At 34.5% G+C, this 19,548-nt stretch overlaps 1 protein-coding gene across 1 annotated transcript; it reads right to left on the bottom strand.

Annotated features, from left to right (window-relative positions):
• Nucleotides 1-833: 833 nt before the first annotated feature.
• Nucleotides 834-18,898, bottom strand: LOC124361752. The gene is made up of 4 exons (XM_046815717.1): nt 18,782-18,898; nt 9,845-9,974; nt 5,174-5,240; nt 834-2,432 (listed from the first exon to the last, which is right to left on the bottom strand). Exons 1-4 carry the CDS (start codon nt 18,877-18,879, stop codon nt 2,254-2,256), a joined length of 474 nt encoding a protein of 157 aa, XP_046671673.1. The 5' UTR covers nt 18,880-18,898; the 3' UTR covers nt 834-2,253.
• Nucleotides 18,899-19,548: the final 650 nt, after the last annotated feature.

Below are 19,548 nucleotides of genomic sequence, written 5' to 3'. Positions count from 1 at the left end.
ACACAACTAACATATTAGATCATCTATTGGATATACCTGTATTTGATAAATATATTGACTGAATGAAAATTATTTATAATCATTATATAAAATAATTTTTATTGGACACAACTGATAGATGGAAGTATTTCATTTCATTATTAATTTATTAAACCAACTAATAAGAAACTTGTTATGATTAGTTAAGAATAGGAAATTGTAACGCAAAATATATATCAATAAACCTTTTAATGACATTTTTATTTTAACTTATGAATACATACCATCACTAAGTTTTATTTCACAACAGATAACGTTATTTACAAATTATAAAAATAAATTATGCGCATCGTCTTATCACATTTAATTAATGATTCACATTTTTTTCTTTTTTATGAATATACAAATTAAAAAATAAACTTTTAAATTGGTATATATTTTAAAGTAAATGTAATTTATACATTTCTCTAAATACAAAAGCGTATATAATAATATAGTGCTGAATGTGTACAATTTATTAAATCTGAATATTATTTAAATAATTTAATAATCACATAAAGAGTTCATCATACAGTCAGATATATACTGACTTGTGACAAAATATTAGTTCCGAACAAAAAGATATATTTTAATCAAGTACAAGTAAATAATCAGTGGAATTTAAACTTTGTATCTACAATTTTAACCCTGAAGTAATAAATTTTACATTCTATTAAGATTGTTATTTATTCATATTTTGGATAAGGGGTATAAGCAAAACTATTTCCCGATTGATTAAACAATATTAATATCATTTCAATAAAAAAATACTAATACATAATTAAGTTTTGGTACGGTGTTTAATAACACAAAAATGAGAGATGGAATATCTTTTACTTCATCATTTACTCACAAAGTCACTTAAGTACAGGTGAAAATGTAGATTTATTAACTTAAAATTAAGCTTCTAAATTGAATAAATTTCATACTAACTATAAAAATTTCACATGCCATTGTGTCTAATACCACCTTAACATATTCAGAATATATACGAGTTAGTGTCAGCGTTAACCCAAACGCTAACAAAAGAGAATGCTGAAGGAATTTCAATGATTAACTTTGCTAAGTCACAGAAGTGGAAAGAACCCAGTTTTTTATAGACTTTGAGAAAACCCGTGGTAACCTTGGTAGATATATCAAAGCTGTATGGTCTCTTGTACATTCATCAGTAAGGTATAACTGTATTCCATAGATAAAGTTACAAAAGTAAAGTGCTCCATATCCTTTATTCTTGATGATGTAGTAGTCAAATTTTGATAGGAGGCTATATAAACGACAGAGACAATTCTGTGTTACAGACTATTGTGCAGGATAGTAGGTATCGGTGTATTTGAGCTATATAGAAGCTGTGTAAATGTTGAACTCTGAGCGGTAGGAAGACCTCAACAAATGAGGGATGAGCTGCGGTAGGTGACTCCACGCTGGTGGAGACAATGATGTGTTACAGACTATTGTGCAGGATAGTAGGTATCGGTGTATTTGAGCTATATAGAAGCTGTGTAAATGTTGAACTCTGAGCGGTAGGAAGACCTCAACAAATGAGGGATGAGCTGCGGTAGGTGACTCCACGCTGGTGGAGACAATGATGTGTTACAGACTATTGTGCAGGATAGTAGGTATCGGTGTATTTGAGCTATATAGAAGCTGTGTAAATGTTGAACTCTGAGCGGTAGGAAGACCTCAACAAATGAGGGATGAGCTGCGGTAGGTGACTCCACGCTGGTGGAGACAATTCTGTGTTACAGACTATTGTGCAGGATAGTAGGTATCGGTGTATTTGAGCTATATAGAAGCTGTGTAAATGTTGAACTCTGAGCGGTAGGAAGACCTCAACAAATGAGGGATGAGCTGCGGTAGGTGACTCCACGCTGGTGGAGACAATTCTGTGTTACAGACTATTGTGCAGGATAGTAGGTATCGGTGTATTTGAGCTATATAGAAACTGTGTAAATGTTGAACTCTGAGCGGTAGGAAGACCTCAACAAATGAGGGATGAGCTGCGGTAGGTGACTCCACGCTGGTGGAGACAATTCTGTGTTACAGACTATTGTGCAGGATAGTAGGTATCGGTGTATTTGAGCTATATAGAAGCTGTGTAAATGTTGAACTCTGAGCGGTAGGAAGACCTCAACAAATGAGGGATGAGCTGCGGTAGGTGACTCCACGCTAGTGGAGACAATGATGTGAACAGGCATTTTTGAGTGTCTTGTGTATGCAAAAAGTGGTCAACAGATCTCAAAGGTGTGGCAAGAACTCGATGTCTTGGAAGACGGTGAGGGCAGGGCTCTCAGGTGACGCGGTGTCCACAGCAGAGACAATACACCGGTACAGACCCTTGTCCAAGGGGGAAGCCGTTAGCAGATGTAAGGTGGAACCTGAAGGCCGCGTGTGAATGGTGAAGGCGTGTGGTAAACCTGAAACAATATAAGAATATCAATTAGCTGTAATAAAGCTGTTCAAAGTTAAAAGCTGAACCAAGTACTCGTATTATAATAATAAAGAGAAATATAAGACTTTATACCAGCGTTCGAATTTAGTACAACTGCCATTATCCCGCGTTTTCCACAACAAATTACATCACATGCAAATAATTAATAATAATAATAATAATTATTATTATTATTATAATTAATAATTATTATTAATTTCACTACATTGTTTAAATGTAATTATTTCTTTAATTTTTTTTATTTTTAAGGTAATACTTAATTAATGTTTTAAATTTTACGTTGCCACAGGGCCATGCGGCTCTAACTTTGCCTGTATAAGTAAAGAATTTTTCATTTTTTTCATTTAATTTCACATGTGTAATGCATCAAACATGAACGAAATGTTGTTGTACTCAATGGAAATTTGACAGTCGGTAACTCTGTAGATTACCAAATCATTGCTGTTGAAAACCCATAAACAAAATCTATATGTTTGCATTTTCTTGAGAGGTAAACTACGTCGCGGTAACTACGACGACGCAGCGTTACTCGTGTTCCCATTTCTTCTTCTGCAATTGCATTGAATGGTCCAAACGACCGTATTTGTTTTGTCTTTTAAAATTTGAAACGGTCACGTTGGCTGAGTTAGTCACAGTATTTGCCACATATCGTATGTCAACATGTACAATTGTCACTGTACGCGTTGTTGCTGTCGCCGTGTTTTGGTAAAGCTTGTGTGAAGACGAGTTAGGAAGCGTGCATCATCAAATCTAAATATTAATGGATTTTCTCATGTAAATAGTTTTGAATACTGAACAATTGTTATCTACAGACAGCCGGTTATCTTAATTTCATTTTGCCCATCCATAAAGTAGCCTTGAACCCACGTTAGATCAATTCCGCCGCGGCGGAAAGATACGTCTAAATTCTAATAAAATCCTTTACTTTAAATCAGATGGAGGCGACTACACGGTAATGGCACCGCGGAGTCGGGATGACGCTTTCGAGAAGGGGTGGCTAAACACCGTGGTAGAATATCACGCTGTGTCCATATTCTGATGGAATTATTAACATTAAATCGAATGGAGGTGGCGGAACTTCATGTCATATCACGTTCTGTCCAGTTTCAATGTGGTCTCGGGGCCATCCTCCCGACTCCATGACGTGACATGATGTACCGTTACCGTGTTATTACCTTGATTTGATTTAATGTAAAGAATTCTGTCAGAATTTGGGTGGGACGCCTTGTGACCTGACGTTCCGCCGCCGTGGAGACAAAACTTCATGCTGCCTTTGTGTCTTCACTCTCAAGAGTTCTTTCCTCCCGTGGGTCAGGTAAATCTCTAAACTTCTATCTCTTGAGCTCTATGAGTTAAAGCACCCTCTTCCACCTAGTACCACATTCATAAGTCCAACTAGCCCTTGATAATGTTGTGTGGTTCACACATTACTAAACCAACAGGTGAAGCCAGGGAATTGCCTGGCCTTGTAACTATTCCACTACAGCTGAGGCTACCTTATGTTTCTGCCTCTTTCCTAATAATTGAAAAGTTTGTTTACCACAACTTGGATCTTCACAATGCTCGTAGGTGTCTCACGCATTTTGACCACAATTTAAATATTATTTGGGCCTCTATTCCCCCTAGTACATGAACACATTGTAACATGGAGATTTCGGTTTCCGTGAATTATACTATTATAAGTTAACTGATATACAGAAGAGAAACACCAAAGAATAAGATATCTGTGGTGGATGGTAAAGATAGGTCAAAAACCTCTGAATTCTAGGTTTTTGGTAGAATGGTAATGGTTATAGCAATCGCACTAGAGGTTTTCATTTTCAGGGATGGATGGTATTGGCGAATGACTTTAAGTCTATGTGATGTTTTTGAATATATTCTTAAGTATTTGTTTGGAAATAAAACTGCGTTATTTGTCTCTTAGATTAAGGAACTAGATTATGGTGTTGACGTTTGAATAGTGAAATATTGCCTAGTGAATTAACTTGATTAATTTACTTTTCAATTATTTAAGATAAAAATTGATTGACGTTTGATTGTTGAAACATCGTTACCATTGGTTGGAAAGCAACAAGTATATTATTTTTAGTTGTAGAGTACAATTAAGACTCTTTTTTATTTTGTGTTCATTACCACGCAAACCACACAGAAACATTTTTGTTTCATATGCATTAAACAATATTTTACTAATTATACACTTTATATTACAACCAACACTACCATTTAACTACTGCTACGTTTTGCTCTTCCTATTCTCCTTGGTTCTCAGTTTTTTTTAGTTATCCTGTTGTCTGGAAGCATCCTGATTCGGGCTTCCCCAACCCGTGGAACCATTCGAGCTCTGGATTTGTATACATCACTGACGCCTCCTGCCTCATGAGTTCTTGTAGACTTCATCCTCCTGTACTACGTATCTACAGAAGCTTTTGCTACAGAATAGTAATAACATCCGAACCATGTAAATATCGAAATAAATTTTTGCGCACTTAATACCCATTTGGCCGAATTTTGATAAAAATCCTTCGTCGTTAATTTTTGCAAGGTGTAAATGAAGTATGAAACATACTCTACAATACTCCGTGCCTGCAAAGGTGCAACGATTCTGTAGCCAGCTAACTGTCGAGGCTGTCAGTGCATTCGTTATAATCAGACACTCAACCTATGGCCAAACTATAGTTTTTATCAATAACAACTTTTAAAACTCACCGAAGCTCCTGTAAATGTTGTTGAGACTGTTCCTGTCACCAAGATCGGCGCGCTCCCACACCACATTCTGCAACATTCAGTAAAAATGGTTTATTCCACACTTTGTGTTAGTCTACTTCTCCGCTGCTGACAAGTCTAGCTTTCAGAACGTTATATCAAACTGATCGGCGCGCTCCCACACCACATTCTGCAACATTCAGTAATAATGGTTTATTCCACACTTTGTGTTAGTCTACTTCCTCGCTGCTGACAAGCCTAGCTTTCAGAACGTTATATCAAACTGATCGGCGCGCTCCCACACCACATTCTGCAACATTCAGTAATAATGGTTTATTCCACACTTTGTGTTAGTCTACTTCTCCGCTGCTGACAAGTCTAGTTTTCAGAACGTTATATCAAACTGATCGGCGCGCTCCCACACCACATTCTGCAACATTCAGTAATAATGGTTTATTCCACACTTTGTGTTAGTCTACTTCCTCGCTGCTGACAAGCCTAGCTTTCAGAACGTTATATCAAACTGATCGGCGCGCTCCCACACCACATTCTGCAACATTCAGTAATAATGGTTTATTCCACACTTTGTGTTAGTCTACTTCTCCGCTGCTGACAAGTCTAGCTTTCAGAACGTTATATCAAACTGATCGGCGCGCTCCCACACCACATTCTGCAACATTCAGTAATAATGGTTTATTCCACACTTTGTGTTAGTCTACTTCCTCGCTGCTGACAAGCCTAGCTTTCAGAACGTTATATCAAACTGATCGGCGCGCTCCCACACCACATTCTGCAACATTCAGTAATAATGGTTTATTCCACACTTTGTGTTAGTCTACTTCCTCGCTGCTGACAAGCCTAGCTTTCAGAACGTTATATCAAACTGATCGGCGCGCTCCCACACCACATTCTGCAACATTCAGTAATAATGGTTTATTCCACACTTTGTGTTAGTCTACTTCTCCGCTGCTGACAAGTCTAGCTTTCAGAACGTTATATCAAACTGATCGGCGCGCTCCCACACCACATTCTGCAACATTCAGTAATAATGGTTTATTCCACACTTTGTGTTAGTCTACTTCCTCGCTGCTGACAAGCCTAGCTTTCAGAACGTTATATCAAACTGATCGGCGCGCTCCCACACCACATTCTGCAACATTCAGTAATAATGGTTTATTCCACACTTTGTGTTAGTCTACTTCTCCGCTGCTGACAAGTCTAGCTTTCAGAACGTTATATCAAACTGATCGGCGCGCTCCCACACCACATTCTGCAACATTCAGTAATAATGGTTTATTCCACACTTTGTGTTAGTCTACTTCTCCGCTGCTGACAAGTCTAGCTTTCAGAACGTTATATCAAACTGATCGGCGCGCTCCCACACCACATTCTGCAACATTCAGTAATAATGGTTTATTCCACACTTTGTGTTAGTCTACTTCTCCGCTGCTGACAAGTCTAGCTTTCAGAACGTTATATCAAACTGATCGGCGCGCTCCCACACCACATTCTGCAACATTCAGTAAAAATGGTTTATTCCACACTTTGTGTTAGCCTACTTCTTCTTCGCTGCTGACAATGCTAGCTTTCAAGTACGCCATGTCAAACCGAACGGAAAAGTAGAACTATCTACAAAATAATAAATAGTTTTTAAATATTTATGTTACAATAACTAAATTAAAAGACAATTTCAGTGTTAAATGTTACACATAATAGGTTATACTCTTATGTCTCCCAGTTTAATACGTTTGTTTTATTTTCTTTGAATAAAATAGTTTTGAGCCAAAGATAATTTAATTATTACAAAGTTTTAATTTGGTGATTATGGAAATTTTACTAGATCAGTTTAATTATATCCAGTTTTATAAGTATCCGATAGAAAGCGTTAATTTATCTGGTCATTCAACAGGCGAAATAAGCAGAGTTAATAATTAAAAACTAGTCGCTTTGAAAACAATTACAACGTATTGAAACAGAAATAAACCATGTTATGCCAAATGGAATATTCAGTAGAGACTACTGGGAAGTTAACGAATAAAAGACGTTCAGTTAGAACTATACTAACGTGATTCAAACTACCTCAAATGTAGTCAATGTCTCTGGCCAGTCATTAATATTTTAGGAATCTGGAGGCTTAAATTACTATTTTACGGCATAGAAAGGCAATTTACAACTGATATACTTAGATTTAAACGACATTTCATTCATATTGTAAAGTTACCTTCGAATAAGTAATATTTGAAATAACTCGTGGTTTCTTATTTTGTCTTAATTGACCAACTAAAAGGATTTCGTTTGATTAGTACTATTAAAATAAAACAAATACAATGGATTGTAGGCATTGACAGAACAATGACTTAATTTAACAAACAATATTTAAATGAACGAATTTGTAGGAGACAAGATGAGCTGTTGCAGGTTACGTAAGAATAGACAAATATAGTTTTATAGTGTATTATTCACAATTATCCTCAAACTTTCAATTTTTATTCCATAACATTTAGAATGGTTTAAGTAAACTAATATTATAGTATAGACTATTATTCCATTTGATTACCTTGCAACAGCTATCAATAAAACCTTTTGCATCACAATGCTGATCACCAAATTATGTTGTAGTGAAAACAATAATTATGGTATTAAATGATTATGAGTGTTGCAATAAACCATATTTATACACAGCTGGACTTGTATTAATATGAACTACGTAATTGAAAACATTTCATTCTGTTAAAACGACCATCAATTTTTAGTCTTATCTTATATTATCTTTTCTGTTAAAACAGTTGTTTTTAACTCTTAATATATGTTTACTGTTTACTTTATGCAAATCCAATTATCTAAATGTAGCTTTGTTTTAAATAGAATAAAACCATATCAGTTTGGTTAAAGCTTTAATCCATTTTATAACAATGTATCCAACTTAATTTTACTAATCATATTACAAGTGATTTTCACATTAGGTGCATCTAATCATTGTAAACATTCTTTATACCAGAATGCTTATGCCAAGGTCCAGATAAACATCATACCGATCACCAATGGAAGAACTGGAAAGCAATATTTGAATACTTGAAGAATTATGCGCTGCTGAGGAAGACAAGTTAAACCTCCTTTTAAACTTTGTCTACAACGGCATCCATGAAGTGTTATCAGAAGCTGATTAGTGTCCTAAAGTGATCTCTTGATCAGATTATAGAATGAGAAAATCTTTCAGATACATTTGGTTATATGGACGATGTTACTATAGGTGGTCAAAACCAGGGTGACCATGATCGTAATCTTTCCACATTCATGGAAGCAGTCAAGAAGTAAAATATCACTGTAAATAAACACAATTGTAAATTCTCACCAACTACCATTCCGGTTCTGGGATACATTGTGGAAAACATGTTTATGCGCCCTGATCCAATTCGATTGAAGTCTCTTTTAGAATCCACGACCCAAGCGACAATACAAGTCTTAAACGAGCTCTTGGTATGCTTTCTTACTAAGCCAAGTGGATACGATAATTCATTGAGAAGATTCAGTTCCCAACTAACATGAATTCCACTACCTCTAAATAGTGAAGCAAAGCTTGCCTTCGTCTTTATAAGAAACAATAGCAAGTTCCTGTATTAATAAAGTTGATGAGACTATCCCTTTCACTGTCGATACAGATGCGTCTGATTACGCTATAGCAGCCACGCTATCACAGGCTGGCAGACCTGTATGTTCCCTTTCAAGAACTCTTACTCAATGTGAACAAAACCTGCCAGCAATTTATTGAAAATGAAGTTCTTTCAATATTTTATTCCCTTCAAAAGTGGAGACATTGGACGGAAGTTCAAACTGATTACAGATCAAAAGTCGATTTCGTTGCTAAGAATTGAACAATAATCAGCAAGAAGAGGCCCATATTAAACCTAATTTTAGTATTGCAATCCATCTTGAACATGACAATACTTCCCCTGTGACGACTCCACATTCAACAAATCGCCTAGGCGATTGCTCTGGAGCCGTCAACATCCGTGGCTCTTCCAGAATAAGAAGAGACCCTAGTTTAAATAAAGGAGGCGTGAATGTAGTATCGTATTATATCTTTCTCTGTCTTAAAATAGCTATGTATTATTTATCGATATGTATGTATGATGTTTGTTTTCTGTAAATCCATTTATCTAATCAAGATTAAGTCGAATAAAACCACGTCAGTTTGGTACAAACTTTAATACATTTCATAACAATATTGAATTCTGTAAAATAACTGTAAATAATGTTTTAAATAATTACAATGAAATATTAAATTTCATTATCACATTTGACCTTCCTTGAATTAAGCTATATTAGCGCTAAAATGGCAAACACGGCTATCATTGAGTTATGTGAATTTAACTATATTGCTTCCATTGTTGAATGTTTAAATTATATCACCAGATTTTCTACAAGTGGAACGAACAACAACTGACTTGATTGAAGTTAATGACAAAATTAATGACTTATCTTCAACTAACTAAACAAATTAAAAACTGTTATGTGCTAGTGTAGGAGTGCGGAGTGCCCGCACGCAAACTCACGCCTCTCGCGCGAATCGTCGCTGTCTCACGGATAGCGCTACCCAGGAACACCGTAAAAGATTAAAATATTTTGACAAGACATTAAAATTTATTTAGTGACGACAAACGGTTGGATACTGACCGAGACCAAGCGGAAATGAGGAGGAAAGTCACACATGAGTTCTGCACCAACGGGAAGGAGACGGTAGCGCCCTCTGCCAACTCGAACCCTGGGAGGCCGACCGTGTATCTGCTCATCGTAGAAAGCCCATCTGAAAAATACTCTAATTTGAAACGTAAACTCGAACAATTGTAACAATTTCAATACAAAATTTAACGCAATGAAAAGACATATTGTTATAGTCAATGTTCTAACTTATTTTCTAGTTTACGATAACATTCAAAATGCGCCCACAGCCTTCATTATTTTCTCATTGCCAAAATGGAAACAGTACTTTTTATCAATGGTTAAAACAGAACGTAACGAGGCATTTCAAGTCTTCGTGACATTTGTATAGTGTTATTTGTAACGTTACTGCTCTTCAACCCCACGAAATCGAAAAAGTGTCCTCAGGCTAAGAGGATCCTATCAAGGTTAAAGTCTCTAGTAATCTTCCATTATGAGTTATTGCAGAAATATACAGAAAACTATGCGACTTTAAGAACGACCTGGCGGGTCCTTAATAAGAAACGAAACGAATGATAGAAAGGGCCCTAAAAATTGAGAGTGCAATACTAAAAATATTTTATTTAACTCACAGCCTGGATAGTAATAGAGTAATGCTACCACGATGACTAAAAACTGTTAAAACCCACACCAAGGTGTCCTATATATGTACCAGTAGGGTAATGTGGATTACCACCATTCCCACACGTGTGGTATGGGCGGTCAGACTCCTTGACACCGTGCATCCACTGCAGCTCTGGTGGTTATCTTATTAACCTATAATAATTAATAAACAACGGAGAATCGTAGTTCGATTCCCTTAAATAAAAAACGTATAAAGAATTCTGAGTTGTGATACAAGTACATTTTTTACATAAAGTGATAGTGCACGTTGAACAGGCGAGATATTTAACTCATTATTGTATTTTCGAAGTTTTGTGACACATTCCAGGCAGTATTGGTGAAAGTTGTCACTACAGTGTGGCATACAACATAACGCTTAATGTGACCATCGTGCGTTCCGTGTCAACTTTGTATTACGTGAGCAGCATTCTCCGTGATATGACAAATCTCCAAAAACTCATCATCAATTCTGTTAGACGTGTTAAAGGAGTTTAGTTAGCTGGAGTTTAAAGGAAGCAAAGGCTACCCAGGTTGTTTTGAGCAGCTGCAACGACCGGGTACGATGATTTAAGCCAGCTCTGCAGCGTATGAATCACCAAAACATGGATACTAAAAGCTAGAGAAGAAACGCCATCGCGTACTAAAGTCACGAAAAACTTTTGAGCAGTTCCACCTAACAAAAGATAATAGAGAGATCCAATGATCATATATTTTCCAGTGTTATTTTAAACTGCATAGCACTGTGATATAGACGGCTATTAAGGAAGGAGCGCAAATCAAAAATCTTTGACCACTTAGCGGTAAGTCTTTGGCTCTGTAACGGATTCGATTTCTGGGAAGGTGAATAACATTTGCAAATGGATCTGGACGGTTTTTCTTTAAAGACATTAAAGTATATGCCATAGACTTTAAAAGATCCCTGAAAAGACACGGCCTCACACCGTTCTTTAGAAAAATAACACCAACTGGGGATTGAACAGGGAGGATGTTGAGAATTTAACTACTATAGGGATTCCTTAACTGTACCGTCCAGGACTATAGACAAAACACACAACTTATCTATATTAAAGGTCAGGCCTTTAAAAACAACAACCACAACAAGCAAGAGAATCGATACCACGGATTTCCTTACTTTACAGACATGAGAAACCTATAACTTCTCCTCTGTCACTTTAAATACCGTTGATCTCCTCTCATACACACTAGTTCCGCACCATGCCAGCATAATGTATATTAATTTCATTATATCTTCCTTTATTGTTCCTCTTATGTATGTCTATTTTTCCTAATCTAATCATGATCGTAATATATTTTTATTATTTAAATATGTACCTCTTGGTTTTACGTTAATGTTAACGAATCTGGAGAGATCACGATCTTCTCTACATTTCTCTTGACCTTGCAAAGTAGGTCACAATATTTTGTCATTTCACTAAGGCCCGGGCAAGAGACATGCTGGAATTCAAAGGAGGAACCACAATGAGGAACAGGTGGGGATTAAGCACGGAGCCGGGGAAGTAAAGGAGTGATTGACAGAAGAGTGGTGAGACTGATCGATCACGTGACCTTTCTGCCGTGCAATACGTGCTGGGATAACCGATTGTGTCTTGTAGACTGTAACTGTAGAGTGGACGTTACCGGCCTGGGAATGTAGGGAGCGGTCATATCAGGCTGTTCTACGATTTATAAAATCTACACAAATAATAGACAAAATACAGTATGACTTCAGAGTCCGATGTGAGACAAACGGTGTTTTTTTTTATTTCTTTTATAGGCCTGAAAACATAATTATCTATATATAAAAACATCTGTGAGCTTTCATAACTTCAAGGGCGGAAAGATTTTACTAAAAACGGATTGCATATTTAAAGTAAAATTCTGACAGTCAATTTTCAAGGCCGAGCCAAGAGGCATTGTAAGAGTTTTTAGGGCTATGTTATCTTAGCACCAATTCCCGTTCAATATGGTTCCAGCGATATGATGCCCCACCCCATTGCTATAAGCGGGAAGGAATACTTTTGGATCAAATGTACCTGTGTTGGATCGGTCATATGGCTACCGTTAGGCGGCCAGCTAGGTTCTAATCTATCTAATTCATATAAATTAGATTTATTCCATTGTAAAAAAAATTACTATCTTTCTATTGTATTCTACTCCGAGGAACGAAAGTCATATATTTCTTACAGACAAAATATATTTTTATTTATGCATAATAATATAAGAGATAATATTTTTTTATTTTTCAAAAACGTATTAGTTAATTTTTTTATAACTGAGCATGGTGACGTACACGTTATTTTTTAAGCCAACGTTGAGGCTACGTAGATCCGAAAAGAAGCACACTCGGACACGACGTACTCAGAAAAAGTTTTATTCCTTGAATAAACTTCAAAATGATAAAATTTACATGTGTCAGGAAAACTGTGTACATTAATATTTCGGGGTTTCAAGAAAAATAACTTTATTTACTTTATATATGAAAACATTACTAATAACTGGTTTTTATATTTGTATAAATCGTGTTCCCTTAAACGCGATCGTAATCTTATGCTAAAAACTTGTTAATAGTGATTTTGGTGTTTGCTTTAAAAAAAAAAAAAATAGTTTTTGGGACTATTTGTTTATAATACAACACTATTTTATATATATATATATATATATATATATATATATATATATATAAATATAAAATTTATAATAAGCAAGTTTGTTTAATAGTAAGCCACCGCAATATTTGAAGGATAAATTAGATCCTAAAGTGTTTGATTCAGGTAATGTGATTATTACGGATTCGTTAAGGCCTTCTGTAATCTGTTCGGACTTCTGTCTCAATGTTTTGCGATAAACTCTTGATAAACAGAAATTTGGTACATAGTTTCCTAATGGTCCAAAAAAACTATTGATTTTAGAGTCAAATTATCATAATTAAGGGTAAAAAATTAAACCTTTAAAATTTGTTTTATGGGTAACCATGATGATGATGAGAAAATCGCAGGATAACAATGAGAAAATTTTAGGATAAACAAATTTATAGACTCAGTACAACCACTGGTTATGTAATTTTACTATGTGACACATACGATTGTTTTGTTGCATTAGTTGGTAAGACTGTGGTTACGTTCTGTCAGGTCCTTTAATACTCCATTGTGTCAGGTATTTCTAATAAAAGGCTGGCCGGAGGTATTTAAACTGTTTTGAAACGACTGGATTTACGTCTGGAGTTCGGGATAAAAGCGATGCAGCTGCGGCTGTTGTTCCGTTGCGTCAAGGAATGGTATGAGAATGGGTGCCAAGTCTGCTCTGGCGGTCAAGGCATTACAATAGAAGGCCTCTGTGTCTGTAGGCCAAGACGAGAAACTTCTCATCGCCTAAACCTCTCCACACTAATTGGATCATTAGTTTATTCTACGCTAAATCATAGTGTTGCAAGAGGTGTTTCAAAACCCAGATGTTTATTTCTAGAATGGGTTTTAACAACACTGATTATGCAGTTTAGATAGTACCCATAAATTATAAAACAAAATCTCAACCAACAAGAATCTTAAAATCGTAAACATTTATGTACAATGGCAGTTGAAGTGAACGTGAATTGTAAATGAGTTCAGCAAAACATGGAATCGTTATATCACTTTCAAAAACAAATAAATATAAATGGTAATAGTTATTTTTCTAGTTATTCGGACTTCAGACGGCAAAGCAATTTTTAAATCATAACGTTCCATTAAGAAAAGGGTGCTAATGAATGTGTGTATAAATGTATGTATAAAATTCTTAAAGAAACCTTTATTATATAACTTTGTTTTATTTTAAATGTAAGTTTTATTCCACTTAACAAGTATTATTATATTAGAGTTAATTGTAAGACAGAGCCTTATGGCTCTAAATTCGCACTTTTGTACATTATGTACGTATGATACAAATAAAGTCATTTTAATTTGAATTTCTTAGACAATCATGTTGTGAACTGTTAACTTAAATCATTGTCATATATTATTACTTTTGTTTCAATATTAAAGTGGGTTTCTTGCAGTATGTAAGTGGTACACAAACTTGGAATTCATATAATTATAATTTAGACCTTCATATGTTTATAGATTTAAACATTTAAATGACACGGATAGAATCTGAATATGCTGAACTATACACTTATAAGTTATAAAATATAACTTAGTGGATTCTAGATGTCTATAAATCCCAAGAAACTAAGTCGTGATCACTGGATTTAAATACATTTTATCTACAAAAGAAAATAGAATTACAGTTTTAAAATGTCATTAATATAAGTATTTAGATTCGACGAAGCGTGACAATTATAAAAGTATTAAATTTAATTTAACTGATAAAAATCATAAACATATTCTTGTTTGAATAGTAATAATATACCTCTTATAAAACAGCTTTATGAGGCTCATTAGCAGGAATCCTAAGATTCATCATGAATTGCGGTCATTAATTATATATATATATATATATATATATATATATGTACGTATTTTGTCAGTTTCAGAAAATAAGAATGGTTTTCAAAAATACCTAAAAATATTATTATTAATGAACAGTTACCCTTTAGTCACGTTCTTGCCATATCTAGTACAGTAGCCTACATCCCATGCCAAATGTAGACTAAGCTTTTATAAAACACTAGAGTGGATATACGTTTTATCAGTAAAGGACAAGTTAAAAATATAAACATGTGGGCTAACTAAAAAACTTCATTGGTGTACATAAGTTTTATTTCTAAACACAAGGTAGGAATACGCAACACCACGTGTTTGCGTAACAAACCTCAAGCTTAAGTAATTTTACAAGTAAAATTGTAAAATTTCAAATCTCTAGCCCGTTTCATTCACGAGATGTACTGCGGACATAACTATAGCCATGCAGACAATCATACAGAAAATAAATGTTTACATTCATCCAGCAGGTAAAAAAGGAATTGTGTGGCTCTTATTGAGTGATAGGCTTCAAAGAAGTTCAGCCAAATTCCATGGCTGGACATGCACCATCATATAACTCAGTGTTGTCTATGTAGGAAAACGGTTTCTTTCAAAATTACAAATGTATAAGTCAGTTCGTTTTCAATATATCGTGCAGTTACCGTACCCAAAAACTTTCGCCAATGCTCAACCACTACTTAATTTTCTTAAAACTTTAAACAGTTGATAGTTGTGTATTTCTTCGATTTTCTTAGGACGGAGGGTTGAGCAAGGAGATAATAACAAGCGTATACCAGAGTTTTGAACATGTCAGTCAACACGGAAGAAAAATGATGGCTAATTGAACGAGTCGAGTTGCGTGTGCTTGGACAGATGTAGGAACTGCGTGATTACTGGGCCAAGGCTACCTTGATATCATCTCCAGACATTGTTCTCTTGTCTCATTATACTATACAGAGTGAGCGCTACACCAAGTGCATGTGTCACTCGGTGATTCTTTGTTTTTCAGTCCGCTACAGCAAATTACCTGACGTCGTAATCTAAGTCCACTTTAATATTGACATAATTATCTTGAGTAAGGACGTTCATTAACCAACAACACTATTTCTTGTGCAACTATGTTGTAAAATATTTTTATTTTAGGTGTTAGATGGTAAAAATAAATTCCACTTACAAAATAATAATAATAATATATACATTTATATATTACGGCACTTTTAGTAACTTATAGTCTAGAATTTAGTATATGTACTAAGAATAAATTCGTATGTTCCCAATAAATGTTACGTACGCTTGTATTTCTATGTTCTGTACTTTATTACTCCTCTTCACCTCTAATAACATATTTTTATCCAACAAACCATTGAGTTTTTGTGTAACAATGCTAAAACTACGAACTATATAGGTCAAGGTATAAATATTTCTAAACTATTTTGTTGGAATACCATTGCGATTGCTATTTGATCTTATATATATATATATATATATATATATATATATATATATATATATATATATATATATATACATTACATTTTATAAATGGCAATAGCCTTATTTAATTTCAATAAACATTGAATCGCAAAAATTACTTGCTCCACCGGGAGTCGAACCCGGATCTCTCACTTGCCGGGTGAATGTGCTACCATTACACCACAGAGCGCTTACTTTTTCCGATTCAATTATTTTGTATTTGTATCTTGTTGTCACATATGCCACATGCAAAATATCTAAGACCAAATACTAACATGATCAAACCAAATACCTGTCAAACGACTTTTATTTACATTAAATTGTATAAATGGCAATAGCCTTATTTAATTTCAATAAACATTGAATCGCAAAAATTACTTGCTCCGCCGGGAGTCGAACCCGGATCTCTCACTTGCCGGGTGAATGTGCTACCATTACACCACAGAACGCTTACTTTTTCCGATTCAATTATTTTGTATTTGGCCGTATCTGTCACATATGCGTTTAAATAAGCAAACTAACATATGATCGGAAGACCAAATACCTGTCAAACGACTTTATATATATATATATATATATATATAAAAGCCCCGCCTTACCGCAGAGGTTTGTGTTTCAATTTATTACATATCACAGTTATTTATTACTTTGATGTATTATCTAACTTTTAAAAAAAGGAGCAAAATGTATTCCGAATTATAGAATATCACTAACTTTTCATATTTCATATACGCGTATAGTTACATTTCTGAAAACCTGCATAATAACACTAACATTGAACCCATAAAGAACACGTTTAACTCACGTCAACCTTTAAAGCAGTAGGTAATTAAAAACTACAATTGATTAATATGTACACTTCCTACTAAGGTATTACAATTGAGTATATTATTAATACTTTTCATATTTGATGCCCAAGTTTTAGAACTAATTGAATGGATTATTTCTTCGTTGCTTGAGAAAATGACTGGGCAAATAATAATTCTAAACTAAAGTATAATGTAGTGCAAGTTAATATATTTAAAAAGTAAATATTTTTTATTGCGGATAAACAATAAAACATAATGTTTGGGACAATAGTCTTTAAAGTGTTAAAAGCCCTCTCAAAATAAATTAGAGTAAGTCTTATAGATATCCTATACTAGATTAAAATCGAGGGCTTTAAATTCATCACGTAATAACTGCATTGTATATAGTATTCCACATGTAAAGTAAAGTATTTACATGTTGAAATACGTTCCTTGTTTTGTGCGAATTATTTTCTTTTTCTTCACGTATGACCTACCTGAGTTTCTTACAATGAATACGAGTAATCATTGAATAAAACTTGTATCTCTTTTTGTTAGTTGTGTCGGCACATTTTTGAAAGATGCTTTCTGAATTAGCTCAGATTTCAAATAATATATTATCTAAAATAGATGCAATAAAGTATCTTGTTGAGTTATTGGGAAAAGTATCGAAGATAAATGCTGTATTACATCCTTCTTAATGTTTGAAAACCTTTCAACTTATGATTCACCACTATGTTGAAAATACTCAAATGTAATGGGATAAATAAATATGCAATCATATAAATTATCACATTACTCTATCAATTACTCTACACGCAAGGTAATATATAAACTAGAGCAAAAAAATGAATTTGGCATATTTATTTTAGGCTAAAGACAGCAATGCAAATTGTTTACAAGCCAAGTTTCCGGCCTCTTGTGGTTAATTTTTGAGGTTAAAGGTTACGAAAGGAAAACATAATAGTTATGAATATTTAACAACTTTTGACAAGAAAAATAACACTACACACGTTTCGAATCCCGAAATCCGATTTTTCCTCAGGTTGATCAATAATCTAACGCAAAGTATTAAACTTACATAAAATTTAACCATACAAAATATGTGTCATGCTGAAACAATTTACTTCATGTAGAATAAGTTTTAACTAATAAAATCTTTTCTTATATAGTATTTTATTTGGTATAGAAGGAATGTTCAATATTATTTTTAGACGAATGATTACTATGTGATTTTGTTCTTAATGAATTGCATCGCAACTTTTAAGTGTTTTTAATTAGGGAAAAATAATCGTTTAAAATAGTTTTTTTTTCTGACTATTTCTTGAGAAATATTTGTGACCTCCGCGTCTCTTAAGTCCCGCGTAAGTTTGAAAATTGCATTTCACTTATCTAATTCAAGACCTAAAATTGTGGAAAAATCTAAATAACGCGATCTCAAATATGAACCATTTACATATCATAAAAAATATTAAACTTCTTTGTAACTTAACAAAAGCACTTGTAATTGTAAAAACATTTAAACATTCTGGTATATTGAAGGCAAGGAGCAAGAATAATAATGACGAATGCATTGTTCCATGTCCACTCACTTGCGAGGAGGGTAGTATTGCTGCCAGGACGGGTACAGGATGCTAGAGGCTGTGGCTGCGCTGAGGAACCAGACTAGTAGCAGCCGACAGGTCACCATCGCACTATCAGCTGATGCCGCCATCTTGGTGTGAGAACCAGCGACTCACACAGCCTCCTATATAACCTCTCCTCATAGCTCACGGCCAAGGAGTCCTTGGGGACCGCACATTTTACACTTGTTACATTGACAACCGTGGCAAGATGGCTGAATTATCTGCAAGTCCGTATCCGATACCAGGACATCATCACGGGAACGCTTCTTCCCGAACAGTAGCAGTCAGTGGCCTGGGTCCCAGACCTTAACAGGGAGATCATACACCTTACATGAACCCTTTAAATTCGGTTACTACTAACTCAAAATATGTATTGTATTACTTTTACCGTCAGTACAAGTAAAGTATAAGGGTATAACTAGTAAATATTGTATATTAATGAAATTGCATATTTTGTTTAGAATAATATTTCTTAAGAGACATTCATTGAATGTTGAAGCATAACCAAAAGTAGGAAATTATGATCAAGAAATGCAATAACTTAAAAGTATTTTAATTTACAGTTTTAATTCACGTATGCAACTCTGTTAAGAAACTTTTTAATAAATCACCTAAATATAATTTTCAAAACTACATCAATTAGTTATAGTTGTTGAGAGTTAGGCCTACTTACATTTGAAAACGTGATTAGTTAGAAAAAGTTTGTGTTTTAGTTAAAATAAATCATAACAAAT

This window comes from Homalodisca vitripennis, chromosome 1 (assembly GCF_021130785.1).
Source record: "Homalodisca vitripennis isolate AUS2020 chromosome 1, UT_GWSS_2.1, whole genome shotgun sequence".
Lineage (NCBI taxonomy): Eukaryota > Metazoa > Arthropoda > Insecta > Hemiptera > Cicadellidae > Homalodisca > Homalodisca vitripennis.
This window is presented reverse-complemented; position numbering and strand designations above follow the sequence as displayed.

Excerpts from the sequence above, each read along its gene's own strand:
- LOC124361752 (XM_046815717.1), bottom strand. The coding sequence starts at position 18,879 with ATGGTGACCTGTCGGCTGCTACTAGTCTGGTTCCTCAGCGCAGCCACA. Across the intron at positions 9,975-18,781 it reads CAATACTACCCTCCTCGCAA|ATGGGCTTTCTACGATGAGC; the intron begins GTGAGTGGACAT and ends AGTATTTTTCAG. Across the intron at positions 2,433-5,173 it reads CAACATTTACAGGAGCTTCG|GTTTACCACACGCCTTCACC; the intron begins GTGAGTTTTAAA and ends ATATTGTTTCAG.